This window comes from Carassius carassius, chromosome 34 (genome assembly GCF_963082965.1).
Source record: "Carassius carassius chromosome 34, fCarCar2.1, whole genome shotgun sequence".
In the NCBI taxonomy this organism is placed as follows: domain Eukaryota; kingdom Metazoa; phylum Chordata; class Actinopteri; order Cypriniformes; family Cyprinidae; genus Carassius; species Carassius carassius.
This window is the reverse complement of record NC_081788.1, coordinates 27,626,284-27,647,530: the sequence shown is the minus strand read 5'-3', so window position 1 is coordinate 27,647,530 and position 21,247 is coordinate 27,626,284. Positions and strand designations below refer to the sequence as shown.

The 21,247-nt window shown below is 33.5% G+C and overlaps 1 protein-coding gene across 2 annotated transcripts in view; it reads right to left on the bottom strand.

Moving 5' to 3' along the window:
- Positions 1-5,593: 5,593 nt before the first annotated feature.
- The window catches only part of LOC132114934 (leucine-rich repeat transmembrane neuronal protein 4), a 119,157-nt gene continuing 103,503 nt past the window's right edge, over positions 5,594-21,247 (bottom strand). Inside the window, exon 3 of one of the 2 annotated variants that reach the window (XM_059523329.1) lies at positions 5,594-6,564. In XM_059523329.1, coding sequence (XP_059379312.1) covers positions 6,343-6,564 — 222 coding nt within the window. In that variant the 3' untranslated portion in view covers positions 5,594-6,342. The remainder of the gene's footprint in view (positions 6,565-21,247) is intronic. The other variant, XM_059523330.1, reaches the window with a different exon arrangement.

Genomic DNA, 21,247 nt, shown 5'->3' with positions numbered 1-21,247 from the left:
CTTTTTTTCTTTTTTTGTGTGTGTGAGTGTGAGCAGCAAATCAGCATATCAGAATGATTTCTGAAGGACCACGTGACACTGGAGACTGGTAATGATGCTGAAAAGTCAGCTTTGATCACAGGAATTAATTACATTTGAGAATATATTCAAATAGAAAGATGTTATTTTAAATTGTAATAATATTTGGAAATATTATTTTTTTTCTACTGTATTTCTTATCAAATAAATGCAGACTTGGTGAGCAGAAGAGACTTTCTTTCAAAAACATAAAAAACAAACAAACACAATCTTACCAACCTCAAACTTTTGTATGTTAATCTTTTCTTCAGTATAAAGTAATGTTCCAAAAAAATAATAATAAATAAATAAATAAAAAATTTAGTTAATATGAATTCATATGCACTATATTCCAAGTATTGTGAAATTATTTTGGTGAGAAACAGACCAAAATTTAAGTTTACTCAGATACTGTGATGCATGAGGTTTGACATGACTGGAAGATTGGGAATACAGTGCATATAAGCCATATGAACTATTTTTATGAAACTGTTTTTGTTACAGAGCATTATGTGCTAGATATTGAAAATATGTCATTTTGTGTTCCACAGAAGAAAGTCAGTCACAGGTTTGGAACAACATGATCAATCAACTGTTCCCAGGTTACATTCCCCTAATTATCCTGGAAATACATTTACTCCTTTATTTTTCTGGAATATATGTAAATTGGCAATTTACATCACACACCTGTAATCCAGAACATCTCTGTTTTTCACTGCCAAAGCAGCACTTTCCCCATCTGCCTGGAACATATGCGGTCCTGATGCAAACCTCTGGCAGGAGGAACCTCTTTAAGAAATATCCAGGGGTTGTTGAGCCATCTTACCTCCAGCGTCCTTGAATTATTCTTAGAAAATGTCCTTGTGACTTTGACATGTTCATACATACATTCCTAGAGGAATGCATATGTGCCACACGTGCATATGTGAATCAGATTAGATGAATAGCATCAGTATGGACTATTTGTTCTTTATAGAGACATTTCAGATGTATAAGTGCGACTAGAGAAACTGACAATGTTTGACACCATGTAAAAGAGAATCAACTTCAACCCACATCTAATTTATCTCACAGCGAGAGCCTGGAAACAAGTTAGCCTGCAAATTAGATCTGCTGCATTCATATCTCGTAATATCTTGTAATATGCATAATATAGACTCAAATAGCTTTCACCTCACAATTACATGATAGGACGTGTCTGCCACAAGCGTGTAGCAGAAAGTCTCTCGTCTTCATTTATATCATTTGAGCTTTCCAATTTAAGTTTTTCGTATAATTACCTTGACTGAAAAAGGGGAATGTTCCAAGGCACTGAACGAAACTATTTCTTATTGCGTTAATAGCAAAAGTAGTCAATGAAGCTGAAAAGCCAGAAAAGCATCTTGTGAAAAAGCTCTGCCCATTAAATTTCAAAACTCACAGGAAAACAGCTGAGGCTTAATTTGGATGTGATGAGAACAGCAGGATAAAGAATGTTTTGATCCTACTTCAACAAGTTAAGGGAATAGTTCTCCCAAAGAAGGAAAAATTGGTCATTATTTACTTAACTCATGCCGTTTCATAGCCATATGATGGTAGTTTTCCCTGTTAAACTCAAATGAATAAATACCTAACCATATTCATTGAGGTTTTTTTTCCTGTACAAGGAAATCTGATGAGTTCCATAAATATATCATGAGTATACCAGGGTCATTGCTACTTAGAACTAAAATAATAAAAAGAAAATCATAACTTGAAATTAAATAAACATAAATCTTTTAAAAAATATTTTTTATAATTGTATTTCTTATTTCATCTCAGCTAGTTGCAAAGATATCATTTTTCATTAAAAATTTTTTATCGTTAACGTTAAGTACTAAAAAAATAATATTAAAATTAAACAAAAAGATGTATTATATATATATATGATAGCATCTCAATGATACTAAAGTAACATTGTAGTCAACTATAACTGACAATTTGAACTTTTGTTTGAACATTTATTGAAAGATTCTGGAAAGTAGTTCAAAGGGATCAATTATGCCTGAGTTTTCTGTCTGGCAATATTTGGCATCAAACATCGCTTTTTAATGCCAATACAAGAACATTTTACAGACAAACTCCCTTCTAAACAGGTGCACCAGGCTGGAATGAAAGAAAGGCCTAATTTTGTAAAACTGCAATGTGGTTTCAGAGACATCCGGGACAAAACAGATTTGACTATTGTATAAGCTTCATTTGGCTTGTGATCATCTCCACTGATACCAAAGCATCACAGACAGTGTTGGACAGAGTTTAAATCGGTAGCTTTCATAGAGAATAATTACTCTTGCTTTATGCTTTGCACGGTGCTGTGGGTCTAAATCAAGAAATGATAAACATGAATCACACCAATTATTTAAGACGATATCTTTGATATCAATCAGCATTTTTATGGGGAGATGAAAGCACCATAAGATAAGATAATCATGATTAGTAAAAAAAAACACCCACTGAGTGTTTGAATCTAGTTGTGTGTGAGCAATGCAATCTGGTGTGAAAAATCATTTTTTCCCAGCTTCATGTCACATATTAGAACAGAGAAAACTGAACAGATCAACAGTGATCTTGTCCTATCTATGGCCAACCCATAAAACAATATATATACAGTACAGTATATCATCTTTTTTGGGCCAAAATATATTTTAAATATATATTGTGAACAGTGCAGCTTAAAGAAATATATTTTGTGAAATTGAATATATCTATATATTAGTTCAATCTTTGTATACCAAAATAGATTTAAAAATGTATTTCGGGGGAAGAAAATATATTTACAATCTTGTTGCCTACATTTAAGACAGAGATCAAAACTAGATTTTTAATTATTTAATAATGCGTATTAATAATGCAAATAAAGTTTTTTTTTTTTTCAAATGTGACAAATGTATTTTTTGACTTGAAATATATGTAGAGCAAAACATAATTTTAAAATGCTTTTAGGAAAAAAATAAAAAATAATAGAAGATAATAGAATAATAGAAGTTCAAAGGAAGAATAAGTGCACAAAATGGGGAAAACATTTAATTCAAACCTTGTAAATATAGATTTTGTGATTTTTAGGAAGTTATCAGGATGGAAGTTATCGAATTAAATATGCCACAATACATTATATGTATGAAAATTATTCAAAATATAATTACTGAAATTATGTGCATAATCTAAAATGAATATTTAGGAGGCAGTTTGTGATGTCATAAACTGTTTCCACAACAAAGGGACACCCGTGAGACGCTGTGAGCTGGATGAGGAAAGAAACTCAGTTTGGCACCATTCTAATAATGCACTTGTTTGTCCAAACGGCTGAGAAAGACGCCGATGAAGCAATTTCTGCTGCAGCAGGAACTTTTGTCTGCTTTCTCTTCAAAACTAGGTCCCGTGGATAAAGCAGAAGCAAATTGAAATGTAATAGTCAACAGGGACGAGGGTTTGCTACATGTACAGTACAAAAGATATTTGTTAGTGTGCTGCTGAAAAGGCCTTAAATATCTTTACATCATGGGCTCTTTTCTCTCCCATTCTCTTTGCTCATGGCCGCTTTGCACCATTGACGTCTGAGGAATAAAACTTAATAAGCGAAGAATTTGAGAATTTAAAGTCTCAGGATGAGAGCCCAAATGTCAAACTGAGCGAGTACATGCGTCTGTGATTGAAGGTGATCAATCTGACAGTACAAAGAAAAGCTTTCGATGGATGCACATGCTATAATGAACTGTAATAGATGAAATGCCATATTGAACATGGAGAAATACATTACCATTCATCACCGACATGCTGTTTGTGCTCTTAATTTTAGCTACTGGAGCGTAGTTCTGCTTCCTTAAGGTCCTTAGTGTCATGGATTGGTGCAGTTTTAGGTTGCTTTATTCATTTGCTAGTTGTATTTTTCTTCTTTTTCTCAATGGAATGAGTGAATTAATAAAAATATCTCAAATGGACTGGATGAAATCTAAGAATTTTGCTCTGTGCAATAGCATGTTATGCATGGTATTATAAGTCAATAGAAAATAAAAGAGAGTCAGACATATTAAAAAACAAATTTACGCTTTATAACTGTTCAATAGACAAAATGAAATGTTTTGACCTCATTGCTAAGATACAGGGAAACACAATAAAATAAAATAATCATCACAATCTTGGCATCAGAACAGAAACAGATCATTCTGCTCCACAGAGGCAAGTATTGCATTGAAGGGGCTGGGAGAACATAAAACATAAAAACTATATACTGCTTATCATCTTTTTTCCCCACATAAATACTGGTATAAAAACATTTGGTTGGAAAATCACTGTAATCATTATTGGACGACAGGTGTTTGACGCACCGTCCAACCTGACAGATGCATCGAACATATGTTGCAATTATGAAAAATCACAAAGGAAATAAATTTTTGTTTTTTAAAACCAAAGTTCTTTTCAAATAGCAGGCTAATATTCTAAAACAGCCATCTTCTCTTTCTTTTTCCATTCACACTTTCATGCATCCACACTAACACACTCACACACAATGCATGTACGCTTCCTCCTGGATTAAAGATAAGGCTCCTCTTCTAAGTAACAAGATTGTGTTTCTGTAGAAGCAAAGACATCCTTGTTTTAATTTACATAATATATACAAGACAGGTAGTCCAGTCTGGGAAGTGTTTCTTTCACTTTATAATATCTCTAAGTCACTCCCACTGTCTTTATTTGTACAGTTCCAGCTGGAATGTGAGTTGTGGCAAAACAGAAAAGTAATCCATTTCCATGTCATTTAATGGAGCAACCGGGAACCCCTGAAATGCGGCACGATGCCCAACAGATGATTTTACCAGGACAGAGGTGCAAGATGATAATGGTAGAGTTTATGGTACTAACGTAGTACACCACAACATACGTCCACTTTCTTAATGGGTATATAAATGTCGGGTGACCATATGTCCTCTTTTTCCTGGCTAGGATTTTTAAATTGCCTAAAATATGCAGGTTTTGGCTTTGTTTTCCTATTGACGTGCTCTTTACAGTCTTCATATGCTATATGGACGCGTATTTTCATTGCTTTGACTGTTATCTGTAGATCCCGCCTTTCGCGAGCCACGATTGGTCGATGATGTACAATGCCTGCACACTATTGGTCAAACTACTTTTCAGTCTATACATTCAGCAAGCATGAAAACAAAAGCAAAACAAAACCATTTTAGGCAACTTAGAAATAAAAAAGAGGAAGTATAGTGACCCTAATATAGGATACAGGCTTCAAGAACAAATGTGGGTCATTCCTGCTATGCTGGAGATTTTCATGTCCTCTAAAAATTGTAATTGCATCTTCGCTTTCTGTTCTGTTAGTTATTTGTAAAATGCTTGACACCATCCTCCAGGAAGTGACATCATTTTGGAGGAAAAACAACATTCTCTTTGACTGAATCACAAAAACAAAAAACAGTTAAGTGTAAATTTCTGATCTCGGTGTTAACATCTGAAACCTGATAGGAAACCCTATATGAAAACCGCACTGATTGTGTCTGACATTGTTCCATGGTCTGTGTAAAACAGCACTGATAAATGAAGTCACAGCTGTCAGCGATTTTCAGAGTAAAACCGGCATGGCATGATGGGTTCTTTCATCGTAATACCGAACGATCAAGAACCGCTTTAAAAATTCACAATAGAGAAGCTGTCAAGTGAGGGTCATATTATCATTTACAATTCAAATTCGCCAGCTCACCTTGAGGAATTAAATTTGGGCAATTTTATATCAAGCAATTATCGCTGACTTCACGGGGCTGGAGTCCTTCAGAAATGCCTTATCAGAAAGAGATTTTTATGCTCAGAAGTTCCGATGGTTTCTCGAATCCATTTAAGGGATGCTGTTTTTCGTTGAATTGCTTCTGGTTATGGGAGAACACCGATCCTTATGAGCATGTGTGCTGTTGAGTCACTAAAACTTGATGTTTCTTTCTCATTTGAGATGTTAGAATTTAAAGGGTTGAGATCACAAAAAGCCTGAAATATCAGATTTTTTTTTTTGCCTCACAATAACATCATGTTTGATTATTCCAAATAGATTGACCATACACTACAATGATGATTCTTGAAAATGACAAACCCAAGAGTCTTTTAACCCAGTTCATGGCATAGACAAAGTCCTCTCCTCAGAGTCTGTAGTCCATCACACTCCCATATATCTGTGATTCGGTCTGGCCATGAGTTCATGTTGGGGGTAGAGCGTACGCCCCCCGGTAAAATTTGCTGAGGAGAGCTGTTGAGGCGGGCAAGTCCATCTCCGGCTCACTGCGGTAGGGTGCGGATGTCTGACAGAGGGGCTGCAGGCACGGAAGGAAGGAGGCCAGCGGATGGGACGACGCAGCGTTCTCGTGCCCCCAGCCCCTCCAGGGCTTGGGACGGGGGCTCAAAGCCCCTGTTCATGTGCATAGGCTGGTGAGCCTGGCAGTAGTCCACGATGGGCTGCTCATACCTGTAGAATGCCAATGTGCCCATCTGTTGAGGGGCCTGAGAGAGAGAAAACACAGAGAGGAAGATGGTTAGCATTAATGCTGGATTTCAGGGAGAGATTTGCTGTAGGATCAAGGATGACAGCTGTGTCTTGTCTTCAGTGTTGGAGGTTATTAATGAATAATTTCACCAGTCATTCCAATGCAATCATTTATTATATATATATATATATATATATATATATATATATATATATATATATATATATATATATATATATATATATATATATAATAAATTGTTAATTGTTATATATTACTAATACTAATAGTAATACTAATCATAAATTAAGTTTAGATATATTTACAGTAGGCAATTTACAAAATATCTTCATGGAACATGATCTTTCTTAATAACCTAATTATTTTTGGCATGAAAGAAAAATCTTTTTTTTTTGGCTGTTGTTAAAAATATACCCCAGAGACTTAAGACTGGTTTTGTGCTCCAGTGCTATCTATATATATATATATATATATAAACTAGAATACTACAAATATATTAAATATTACTACTATTATTATTAAATAATAATAATAAGCGAGTGCAGTGCGCACGGATAAAACCTATCTAAAGTGTGTGAAATGTATTTTCAGTAGACTGCAAATGAGTTCCCCTCTCTCATAAGAGTTCTGCAATCAACCCCATAAATACATTCTCCATTTGTAGCAAAAGGCCAATCAAAAGTTTAACACACAGCAAATGGAATGAGATTGGCAAACTGGCCACCCGCTCGCTCTCCTGAACAGTGCCAATACAACTAGCATTCACAAATCAGAGGAAACGCATCTGCCAGGTGGAAGATGGTGGGGAATGCTAATAATATTAAACATGGCATCCAGATCAGAAGATCAGACTGAAAGGGTGTTACGGTTTCAGCAATTAACATCACATCCACATTTAGATTTTTTCCCTTCAACAACCTTCACAAAAGAAACCATTACTCCTTTGCGTCTAATTTGGTTGTAATTAGTACCTTCAGAATGCAGGATGTGATAACATAATTTAGAGTTCATCATTTTACCACTTACAGAGAGCTGTGTCAGTTTAATCAGGAGGGGATCGGGGATGATGGTGTTTAAAGCGGAGCTGAAGTCCACAAACAGGATCCTTACATTCTACCATTTGTGAAGTGTACTACAAATTATATAAAAGTCACTGCTGAGGATTTGGCAGATCGTTTTATTCTTCCCTGAGTATTTGTGTGTGTGTGTGTGTGTTGTTGCTGGGAAATCAAGGATAGTAAGCCAAACTGCAGTATGTTTGACAATTAAACACAGAAAGCATGCCACAAACAGGGTTTAGCACACACACAGACATACATCTGTGAAGCTCACATCTTCATAAGCAACATCTACACATGACAGCGGTTGGCGGGCAGCTCTGTAGAGCTGATTTATATGCAGTCCCAGGCTCTAGAGAGGAAGAGCTTACATACTACTGCTTTTATTCTCTTTAATAGAGGGCTTGACTCCATTAAGTGGAGACCACTTATTGCATTACAGCCATTTTGCTGATACTGTGCGTTTGGCTTCCACCATCCCAACCTCTGCCTCACCGCTACTTTGAATTGTATATAATTATGTGCTAATTAAGTAATATCAGCTCCTGACTGTTTTAAAGGAAGCACACCCAGCAATAATTTGTGAGATTAGCAGGTACGTTTGAGAAACGACCAACAGCCTAGCAATATATTCAAATAGACAACCGTAAATTGTAATAATATTCAACAATTTTGCCAAAGGCAATGTTTCTGATTTTCATTTAGCTTATGTTAAAGTAGTAAAAAAATACTTAAGAGTTAAAAAGAATCAAATTAACTAAAACTGAAATCTAAAACTTAATAAAAACTATATAGACATATTGCTAAATAAATATAAGAATAATAAAAATGACAAAATCACAACAAATTTACTAAAACTTTAAATAAATTGACTGATAAAAAAACATGAAACAATATTATTATTTACTAAATTTCTTACTTTTAATTTAGAAAATTGTAATTATTATTATTTTTATTAATAATAGTTGTTATAGTTAAATACAATAAAATACAATAATATTAACATAACAAAATGCTTTATTCAGACAGCATTATCATATATATATATATATATATATATATATATATATATATATATATATATATATGATGTTATAACATTTATATATAAAAAAATAAAAAATAATAAACAATAAAATTGCTACTACAACTAATAATATCTAAAATAAAATCTAATTAAAATATTAACAAAAACTATAATAGTATGTCATTGATACTTAAATAACTGATATACAGTATATTACTATATGTATAATAAAAATAATTAAAAAAATTGCATCATCACAAATGAACTCTTTTCTGAAAGAAAAACTAACAATAAATTATAAAATAAATAATAATAAAAATAAATAAATAAAATAAAATAAAATAATTACTCTTTTTGTTGTTTTTGATTGCTTCCACTATCCTCATTTGTAAGTCGCTTTGGATAAAAGCGTCTGCTAAATGACTAAATTTAAATGTAATGTAAATGTAAATAAATGCTACATGCAATGCACTGATTGGTGTGGCATATCTAATGATGCACAAGCTAATGTAAACAGGGACTGATATAATGATTTTGTCAATTACACTTTGAAATGTCTTAAATGACATCACAGGAAGCTCTGAGCAATTAAGAAAGACAGAGGAGCGTCTTTCCAGAGCTAGGAGAGCTGAAACACAATCTGCTGCGATTGATTAGCAGCACCTTGGCCATCTGTGAACTCTCTAAAGCGATTGCGTTAAACCCGTGGATGCAAACACCATGCGAACACTGCAGAGTGAAGAAGCATCGGCCAGAGACATGCTGCATGTTCCATCAGCCCGCAATTGGATTGTGCTGCATTACCCAACAGAAGACAGATCGATTTACGATGAACACTTGTCAGATTAAATACGGCCCTGCCTCCCAGTTGCAATGATGGTGACTGAGATATGTTCATGAAATTGACTTTAGGAAGTGGGCAGAAGAGTGTGTGTCTGTAATAGCACTCCATTTGTGCGTTTACTTCCATTTCCCATCCTGATTCTACAGCATACGGCATCTGTAGAGTGGCTCCAAAAAGTGTTTAAACACTTAAAACTGAATGCAGTGCATTAGTGTGAGGAAAGACAGACATTGCCGCCATGTTTTCAGGTCATTTTTAATAAATCATATTTACATAAAATATTAAAAGGGGGCATGAAGTGTCCACAATGGAAGCGCATGTAGAGTTAAAAGCATACTTACCAAGACTTCACATAAAATGATCAATCAATAGATATATTTTTCAAAATGAGGGCAAGATGTATTTGTTAAAGCCTCTTCACTAACTTCACTTCTCCTTATGTTTGCTCATTGTCTTTGAATCAGCGGGTGTTTGGTGTTTTTTGATGGATATATGAAGTCAGAGGAAGCACAGGTGCACACAATTACATTAACTATCAACTTGTTCCACTAACAATGAACAGAGTCACTCAATGCTTTTTGTTTCAAGACCTGATCTATTGTTTTGACATTTCCAACCTAAAAAAACAAACAAACATCAACAACAACCTTGCAAACACCTGGATGGTTGTGGGCAGGTGCGTAGGCCACAGAAAGAAAAAAAAAGTCAAAAAAATATTTAAACAATGTTTGTGTCTAATTCATTTTTAAGTGTAACTTACGTGTACAAATACCTTTCAGGGCCACTGTAACCTCTAAATGAAGAAAACGATTATGCAAATCTGCCAAGTAGGGGGTCCCACATTAAGGGCCTTTAGAACGACTTCAAGGCTCAGTTTGCTTAATTACTTGGATAGAAATAAATAAGTGAAAATGTTGTCTTAGAAGCATTTAAATGAGCGTATGGCACTATTGTATTGAACAAATTGCCACTTTACGCATGTTTACAACTGTGTTGAGAGAGGACGGCTCTAGACTTCAAGCAGCATTTCAAACACGTAATCTCTTGCTAATTTCCTTGTTTTGCAAGTCCTTTTATGTGCCTCAATTATGACCGTATTCTGGCAATTTAACAAAAGTGTCTTTTTGTATGTTCTCCAAGGCTTTCACATGTGTTTTGAATGCTACCGCGTTTGTATGCATCTAATCGCATCTCATTGTTTACATAGGTGCAGATTAATAAAATCCACAAGGTTTCATCTTCATGCAGTAGAGTCATATTCATCTGGGAACGAGGACTTAGAGTTAGAGATCGACCTTTGCTAGATACAGACTCCATTTGTACAGTCTTGTCAATCCTATTTCTCTGTTTAATGGACTGCTTGAGCGAGTCATTTGGTATCCAGCTAAGCAATTAATTATCTATAAATGTAAATGGGATTAAAGATTTACCGTTCCCTTTTCTTTCTAAACCAACATACAAGTGCAAAGGGAACAATGGTTATCAGAAAAAAATGTGTATACTGTACATAAAACAGCATTTCTGATCACATTCCCACTGAAGTGTTTGACTAGGGTGTTGTTTCCTTCACTAACACCCTTTCCTTCTGAAAACAGGATTAAATATGCTTGGGAGTGATGAATATTTTAAAAATAAAAGGCTTTTTGGCTTCGCCGACCCATTGTCCATCCCAGTTTAATCACATATATTGGGAGCTTTTACTTTTTGCTGCTGCGGTCAGAGCTTTTAAAGATGTGACTCATAGCGGTTTGTGTCTGGGCTCCTGCCAGCGCTCTGTGTTAAGAGCTAAGTGCAGCTGATGCACAGGATCACGAGCCTTAGAAACTCCTCGTCTTCACAATACACAGCTCTGGAGTGCATATCCACTATGCTTTCTATTGCATTTCTATTAAAGAACTGAACGCACAACAAATATAGGTGATGTCTGGATGGAATCCTACTACTACTAGGAGTGATATGACTGCAATCTTATATTGATATCACTGCTGGAAAAAAGCTTTTAGAATAAAGCTACAGTATATATGATATGTTATTGTTCATGAAAACTAAAACTAAAATCATAAAAAAAAATCATTTTCATTACTTGAAATAAATAAAAACATTAACTAAAATAAAGTACAAGAAAATTATTATTATAACAATGAAAATTGTAGAGACATTAAAAAACAAAAACTAATAATAAAAAAGACTAAAACTTTAAAATAAACAACAATTATATATATATATATATATATATATATATATATATATATATATATATATATATATATATATAGTCAAAAAGGCACTTTCGTGATCATTAAAAAAAATGATTGCCAATAGTGAGGCATTTGCTGGATGGTTTTCTTGGAAAATGTCTCGTGAAAAATGAATTGATTAATTCAAAGATTTTCAGTAATTACTTCCTCTCTCCAACGCTGCCCTTATTAGGCTGTTGCATTTAAGTTTTCAGCATTGCAAGTGATAAATGTTGGAAGAGCTATACTTCAGCTGCGTGCATCTATTCAAATATCATCGGCTGCTCTCTAATTACATAGCCATGCATAAAAAAAAATAAAAAAAAACCTTTATAAGAATGAAGATTTCTTTTTTAAATTGTACTATATCAGCTTTATGAAATGCATGTATTTAAATAACAAAAGCAGTTAAATGTAAAACAAAAAAATGGTTTTACTAATGACAAAAATAGTATTTAAAATGTATTAAATGTACAATCTGCAAAGGAAATCAGGATTGGGTATAAAATAATGTCATCAGAATCACTAATACTGGTAAAAAAAAAACAGATGATAATTAAACAAATAGTTGTAGTCTTACTCAGGGGAGGTTGTGAATCATGTCTTTGTTGCAGTTTTTTTGCTGATTCGGGGATAATACAATACTTCTTTACCATGCAAATGATTGTCAAAAGCAAAAATGCTACAAAATGCATCATATTTCATAAGAAAGTGTGACATGCCTGATCTAAACAGTCACTATTTTTGGAATCAGCAGAACAGAATGACTAAGAAACAAGTAAGATGTTATTATGCTTTGTCTCAGAAACAAAGCTGTCACTAAAGCAGTACCTTTTCAAAAGGTACAGTTCTGTACATTATTCACCTCTAAAAATAGCATTAGTAGCTTAAAGGTTCATATTAACAGTGCTGGGTAGTACATGAAATCTGGATTATGCAATCATGCAAAGTGCTTGTAATTAGATTACATTTCATTTTAAAATGTTCATAATCAAGTTACTAAATAGGTGTGAAAAACCTCTTACTTCCACTGATTATTAATTTTGGAAGTCTGGACAAAAATATGCAAGCCTGGAAGACTTTGGCCATGTAATGTCATGTTTTCATGTTTATTAATGTTTATTAATGTAATGTAGGGATTGCCAAGCTTTTTTATACCGAAATTATATACTTAAGTCCCCATGAGATTTCATTAATTTAACAATAATGTGTTTTTTCTTTTTTTTATCAATATGTCACACATCACATCAAATTCAAGTCTATGTGATAAATGAGTTAGATCAAAATTAATCTAAAATTTAGAAAAAGTAGTCAAGTAATCAATTAATTTGTAAGTAATCTACCCAACATTCCATATTAATAACTGTGCTGTACATAATATTACCTAAATATTATATTAGTACTGTACCTTTGGAAAGTGTACTACCCCAACCCAGTTGACAGATTTTGTACCTTATTGTCTGAGAACATGCATGAGTGATCACTTAAATAAAATAAAACACATCTCCAGAGCTGGGTCGATTACTAGGCCTATTACTATCATGTAATCCAAACAAAAAGTACCTCCAATTTGACTATGAGCATTTTAAAATGTAATATACTCTAATTACAAGTATGTGATTTTTGGAATGTGATTACTTAACCCAGATTGCATGCATTCAGTTACTACCCAGCACTGCACACCTCCCTTAGCAAGCACTATTAAAAATAGCATTCAGTACACATTCTGCAGAATAAGCAGTGTGCTATTTTTCCATTTCAAACGTAGTCTCTGCATACTCTCTGTCAAATATTTGCTATTTCTGAGCAGATGTCTGTGTTTGGGCTAATATTCCCTTTCAGATAACACAAGCTTCACCCTGAAAGCACCTTCATTCATTGAGAGCGCTCATCTCCACAGTGTCAGACGGCCCTGTCTGAGTCATTAGTATGCCACGCTGCATGCTGGGACACATGATGGCCAGTGATTCTAATAGCAGGCTGTCCAAGTTTCCTCGCTGCCGTGGTGGACAGGCCCTACACAGCGCGGCCACACGCTGAATTATCCCACTGACAAAGGGATGCTACTGCACACCGTTAATATGCCAGCATGGCATCCGCGGGAGAAATGGAGCACGGCTCGCGCAACCTGTCTCATATTCATTTCTGCCTTTTTAGCCCGTCCTTTATTACCAACGTCTTTTTCCTTCAGTATTTCTCTTAATCACTTAGGCGTATGTTCGCTGTCTCTCTTTCTATCCTCTCCATGGGAAAAGTATTCAGCTGTGGCCTGACCCTTGATGCAGCGCAGTGGGAAACGATCTGAATAAGCAGTTTGATAAGCAATCTAAAGCTAATAGTTCAGAAAATTGAATAAATTGTGTTGCACAATGACATTAAAGTGTTGATCGCCTGTGGTCTCTCGTGCAAATCTACACATTGTGTTTTTCTTTTCCTCTACTGACACGCTGACACCTCTCTCTTCTGCTAACCACGGCTGCATTTATTTGATCAAATTACAGTAAACAGAACATTATTACAGTGTAAGATAACCATTTCCATTTGAATATATTATAAAATCTCTTAATTATTCCAAAGTTTTGACCAGTTGCATTGAATAAGATTTATAATGCAGTCATCCTTTATTCACCATTATGTTGTTCTAAATCTGTATGATTAAGTTTTTTCCTTTCATGGAATACAAAAGGTGGATGTTGAGGAATTGTACTCAAATGCATACAATTTGCATAGAATTATAATGAATAAAGATTCAAAAGTATCATAACAGCATATCAAAATAATCCATATTACAATGTGCACTATTTTAAGTCATCTGAATCTAAACGAAAACTTTGTGTGAGGAAATATTTTCACAGTGCTTTTGAATCCTCTTAAGAGACAGTTTAGAAGATTTTTTCCCGAAAAGAGGAAGATTTTCCTAACAATAGGTCACGAAGAAAAAATCAAAAAGCATTCTGTTCTTGTCTTGAGCAAGATAGCATATGATATGATCTCTTGTGTGTGTTTTCTGCACACTGGAGAACAGATGGGCAAAAATGCGTGTGCAGATACATCAACCCTCCGCTGGCCTCGAGCCGGATCTGATAGTGAGACTGTATGTACGGTAGCTCATATCTCCATATACCCACATCACTGCAGGTTTCTGGAGGGAATATTTCACTCAAAACTGGAACATCTGACATGATTTACTTAAACTGCAGTGTTCAAAATTAATTTAACATTTTTCCAACAGCAACATAAATTATTATGATCATAATTACCATTATTATTGGAAAAATATATATTTTTTGTTCCGTAATGTAGGCATCATTTACAAGCATTTATTCATATGATTGTATGTATACATATCTAATTTTATGAAGTAAGTATTTAATAATAATAATTATTATTATTATAAATATTTAAATATGAGTAAATTTATATCATTTTTATAACATTTAATATTCTTATTAAATACACACACTCACACACACACACACACACACACACACACACACACACACACACATATATATATATATATATATATAAAACAAAGATTATTATTACTATTGTCATTGTTATTATTATTATTTTTTAAATTAAAATAAAATATTAGAATGTTTTTATTTTAATAATCAAACAATTTAGAAATATTTTCATATGAGTGAATTCACAGGACACTTTAGGATACAGAAATAGACTTGTTATTTTTTTAGGAGTCAGATCAGGCATTTATGGTTCATTATTTTCTCACCCTCATGTCTTTCACTTCACTTTTTTTCCCCCATGCAACACAAAGAGAGATGTTAGGCAGAATGTCAACAGTGTATTTTTCTTTCAACAAAGGTATAGAGTGACCATTCTGTAAAAAAAAAAAAAAAAAAAAAAAATACCTTGTGCACTATATTTTTTCTGAAGTCATATATTGGCTTTGTGTGAAGAAAAACCTGACCTTCACTTTAGTTCTCAATTCTTATGCACAGAAAAGACCAGTGGGAAAATACATTAAGATATAACAACAGAAGAAAGTCATATGGGTTTGGAACATGATTTTTAGTTTCAAATGATGACAGAAAACCATTGCTTTGAAACTCGCAGGCAGTGGCTGCATCAATGTTCCCACCGTGTTTAAATATTCAGGCAGTGAATGAGTAAGTCTGTGAAACAAAACAAAGAAGTGCCCACATTTGCCAAAGCCCCAGAGAGAGCATGTCATGTATACACACGGCATGCCAGCAGAATGAAAATGCGGGGTCTGTTTGCTTTATTCTTTACTGACAGTCTCCTTATTTTGCTTCTTATATTAATCAGACAGATGGTTCAATATTTTTAAGTGGCTTTTTGTTATTTCCTAAGTAGATGAAGAGAAATATATTCCATTATTCAAGAAATCTCAGAAGAATACACCAAGATAGCAAGAATAATATAATCTGAAAACTTTTTTATTTGTTCTTGCGACATGCATGCAGATCTTGTTATACAGTTTATTAGCCAAGATGCAGGTGACAGCGTATGGATTTTTTTTTTTGTTGTTGTTTTTCCCACTGGTAGTTAGTAGTTGGTAGTTGATTAAAGCTGATTTATTTATTTATTTTTCTGATGCATTTGTTCAGAGATGATATGAAGGCAGAGGAAAAGTACATCAAATGAACATTTCATATGTATTGTTTGACTTTCATGTCCCTCAGTAAATTGATTCCAGACTCATATTTTCCGTTCTATTTGCTTGGGTTTGTCAATACCTCATATTGTGCAAAGGCCAGTGAAAGTAGTTTTTTTTTTTTTAAGTTACTGTCTATTTTTTTGTCATCTAGTTCACATGACTAGAGACCGTGATGGTCTAGCTTTGATGAGTTTAATTTAAATGAGTTTTGATTTAAAATGAGTTTTCATTTAAAATGACTATTAAAATCTGAAATTCTACTGTGTTGCTTTGATTTAAATAACCCTGTTTTCCAATACACATCAACATTTATTTAGTGCTGTCTGCTACAGCAAGCATCACTCTTACTATTGGTCATATTAAACAATCCCCTAAAATGAAGTATTACACTTGCCATGTAACTAGCATTTGCATTTTGTGGCACGGAAATCAGGAAGAATCAAAAATATGGGTTGTCTATATAGTAGATTGTAAATGAAAAAGAAATGCAGAATAGAAAAAGTGCTAAACAAATGGTAGCATTGTTGTCACATGATCTTATTATTTAATACATATATATAGTGCAGTGCAGTGTATTGAACCCTGTGTGCTCTGGCTGTGTACTGCACATGTTGGCAAATGCGGTATATCACTCAGGTATCTAAATTCCCAAACTATGCCCATTTCTAGTAGGACTAGTATATTAGTATGCAATTCAGTTTACAGTCACTATATGAGTTCAGTGCTGACCATAAAACACATGCAGCAATAGCTCCCTTGTTGCTAGGCAATAACATGAGATAATGAGAAGATAAATAACTTACACCTAAAATGTAAAGCAGGCTGCTGCTGGGGGGCCTCATTTATATGATGAATATGTATAGCGTGCCCTAAGGTTCACTGATTATTATAGGAACAGCAATCGATTGTAAAGCACCGAATGATGAATATCTGTAAAGATCTGGAAGAGAATGCAAAAGAAATGACAATTTATCATTATATGAAATGCATGCATATGGTCTGTACCAATTTAATCAGATTTTATGGGTCATACATGGGTTTTTATAGTTTGGAATGAGACAAGATTCTGTATGAAAGTATTTAATAGGATTTATATAAAAATAAAACTTTATAAACTTTTTACATTTGTATATTCATAAATGTAAAAAGTAATACATTTAAATATGTTTTTGTTTGTAATTAAGTTAATTAATTGCATAATTAATATTTGTAATGCATTTTTATTAATTCAATTAATCATTGTAATTATATATACATATATATATATATATATATATATATATATATATATATATATATATAGTTAAACGTTTTGCATTAATTCAGTTAATAGAGCCCTTACTCTCTCTCTCTCTCTCTCTCTCTCTCTCTCTCTCACACACACACACACACACACACACACACACACACACACACACACACACACACACACACACACACACACACACACACACACACACACACTACAAACCAAAAATGTATTAATGATTTCTTATTACATTTGCAATTTCTTTGTATAATCATATAACAACATCTGTTAACCCTGTCCTCCTTCATTTAACACCAGTTATTGAACTTCACACCAAGATAGCCGGGAGTTATCATACATAAAAAAATCATTTGGCAGCTGACAGTTAACAAGTTTCTGACAAGCCTTCAACCTCTGGCAAAATCCCATTTAACAATCGTTTCAATCTATTATTCAGCACAGACAGATACAGTCTCTTCCTATACCAAAATGAGGAATATGCTTTTCCTCATATTCACCACAAGATTATAAGAAACATTGAAAATGTTTTTCCCATCTTTCTGCTTTTAGGTTGCATTGCATTGAATGAACATCAGACTCTAAAAACTTGTGCCAGATAATATCATCCGTTGTCTGTTAACCGCAACGAATATTGTGCAGTTTATGCGCTTGCTTCACCTTGCGGTGCAGAAAACCGGTCTTTAGGACATTCATGGAGGTAAATAGCTACGTCCTGCTAAACAACATGCACTGCATTATTGCTGACATGGCAACTTTTTAATTCACGATTTGATTTGAAATGTCAAAGTGGTTTTAATCCATCAGATGGGCAGGTTTATCTCGCTGTAATGCCGTTCATCCCATTTACAGTTCTCCAGTGTCACCAGAGCACAGCCCTGCTTGACCGCACATGCTGTTCCCACCGAAACATGCTGTCATCCTCATATTTCAGGATCCCTTCAAATTAAATAATCCATTTCAAAAATCCAAATGCTCATTCAGGCAGAATCTGTGCGGTGTTAGTGAATTAAACTCCACATTAACCTGGATACATTTAGACACCAGGATTAAACTTGTATATTAAGTATTAAGTTTCCCTTTTTCTCTATCTACTGTATCTAAGGCAATTTTCTTAAAGGAAATCATATTTTATCCATTAAGGTAAAATATATTACATTTACATTACATTTATGCATTTAGCAGAATTTTTTTATTTTTTTTATTTTTTTTTAAGCGACTTACAGTGCATTCAGGCTATAAATTATTTTGATCAGTATGTATATTATAATCTAACACAAATATTATGTGTGCCATATAATTCTGTTTGCTTAAAACTTTCATTTATGTCCCTTAAATTACATGGTTGTTGAGTTCAAAATAATAATAATAATAATAATAATAATAATAATAAAAAGATTTAGATTTGATCTGTTATGGGAAATTATATTCTCACAATATAATAGCAAAATCGATGATTCAATTTGCTAAAAATTACTTTGATGTCTCTTAAATTACAGACAATTACTGTTTTTGCATGGTATGTATTTCAGTTATATGGTTCTCGAATTCAAAATGCTGAATAGAAAATATTAACGTCAACATCATCTAGATTAAATGCATTTTTTTAAAATTGGGTTTAAATTAGATTTTCTTTCTTTAAATTTTCTTTAAATGTCCTTTATTTAAATTTAATAAATTAAGCTTCTATATTATACGATTTAAGGTACATTGAATATCCATTGATGCAAAAAAGTAAAAAAATAAAAAAATAATTCTTAAAAAAAAATAATTTTCCTCCCAGCAATCATATTTTAGCTATTACTAAAAAGCCTATAATAATAACACACACACACACACACACACACACACACACACACACACACACACACACACACACACATTTGTTTTTGTGAAAAGTGTGTTCATCCCATAGGCGTAATGGTTTTTATACTGTACAAACTGTATATTCTATGGCCCTACACCAACCCTACACCTAACCCTAACCCTCACAGGAAACATTGTGCATTTTTACTTTCGCAAAAAAAAATATAAAAAAGATCTTTATCAAAAAGATTTATAAGCGTTTTGGGTTATGTCCTTATAAGTCATCCTCTCCTTGTAATACCGGTTTCATACCCATGTCATTATACAGGAGTTGTGTCCTGATATGGATAAGTGTTGCAAATTAGCATTTTGCTATAACACTAAAAGAAACAATGTATATGGTTTGTCCAATGCTGTTGTTATGTCCATATCAAATAAATAAATAAATAAATAAAATAAAAAAATATATATATGTCACAAAAACAAGAGCACTATATATATATATATATTCAAACTTAAATTGTAATTCTACCTCATGCTTTCTACCTCAATCAAATTCATGAACTGAATTGTAATTTAAATGTCATTCTCAATTGAATTCCAAATATTGCACAACCATGACACAGACACACACTCACACACACTTCAGTGTTTACAGCACGCATGAGAACACACACCCTGCCATACAGCCCGACGCAAATGACACCGACAAACGCTGACTGGCAAGATGCAGCCATTTCATAAATCTACAGAGATGCCTCTTTAGCGAATGGTAATTAAAATAGCCTCAATCCACAAATCCCTGATAAATATTTCATTAAGCAGCTCTTGGTGGCTGTTATTGTTATGGTGCAACTATATTTCAAAGACTCTCTCAGTGAAATTCCTAACGTTGGGTGGGCTAGAGGGGAATTAACTTTTGGGTGAATTGAGGGTGGGCGGCTGTGATTTATTCAGTGCTGGAGAGGGGAAAATTCAGTTCGACCTCTTACAAAATAATGAACAACAGACCCTAGAAATATATTACTGATGGCCTATAACCAATGAACAGAGCACAGACCTTTATATATAAAAAGCACTTGTGCATTATTTATTAAACATCTTGCCTTCAGGTTTGCAGGGGCTGACTGATGCAAGAACTTTTTTATCTGCATAAAACATGACAGATATAATACAATTTGTTCATAGCATAACACTGTTCTACTGTAAAAGAGGTTCTTGTGTGCGTTTCTCATATTGTTCAGATCTAAGAATGTACTTTTGAAATTCATAAAAACTCCATTGCCCACTCATGACATGTTGCATTCACACTAATGTTTTATAGACACTACATACCCATATGCAATAAAACAAAAAGATGGTTTGTGCTCTGGTCCTGACAATCAGAGCAATTCTGTTTAATGAAAGCCTCCACAACTTAAAAAAAAATGATCAAATGTTCTCATTCATCAAGAATAAAATCTAGATTCTCTTCTCTAGATATGACCGGTGCTGGTTGATTGCTTACAAATTGTAGTCTGTTACTGATTACAAATTACATGATACAATTTTAAAATATGCTCAAACATTCTCATGCATCAATATATATATTTTTTTTGCTGAATTGCATGTTAGTAACAGTCTGGATGACACATTTGATCACTTTTAGATTATTTTTGACCTGACTCGTTTATCATTTTGACTTGAATGTGATTATTTCGTACCATACTGACAAAAAAACTAAAAGAAAGAAAATATATTTGTTTCTTTGTTATCAATATCATGAAATGCATTGAACATTATATTATAGCAGGG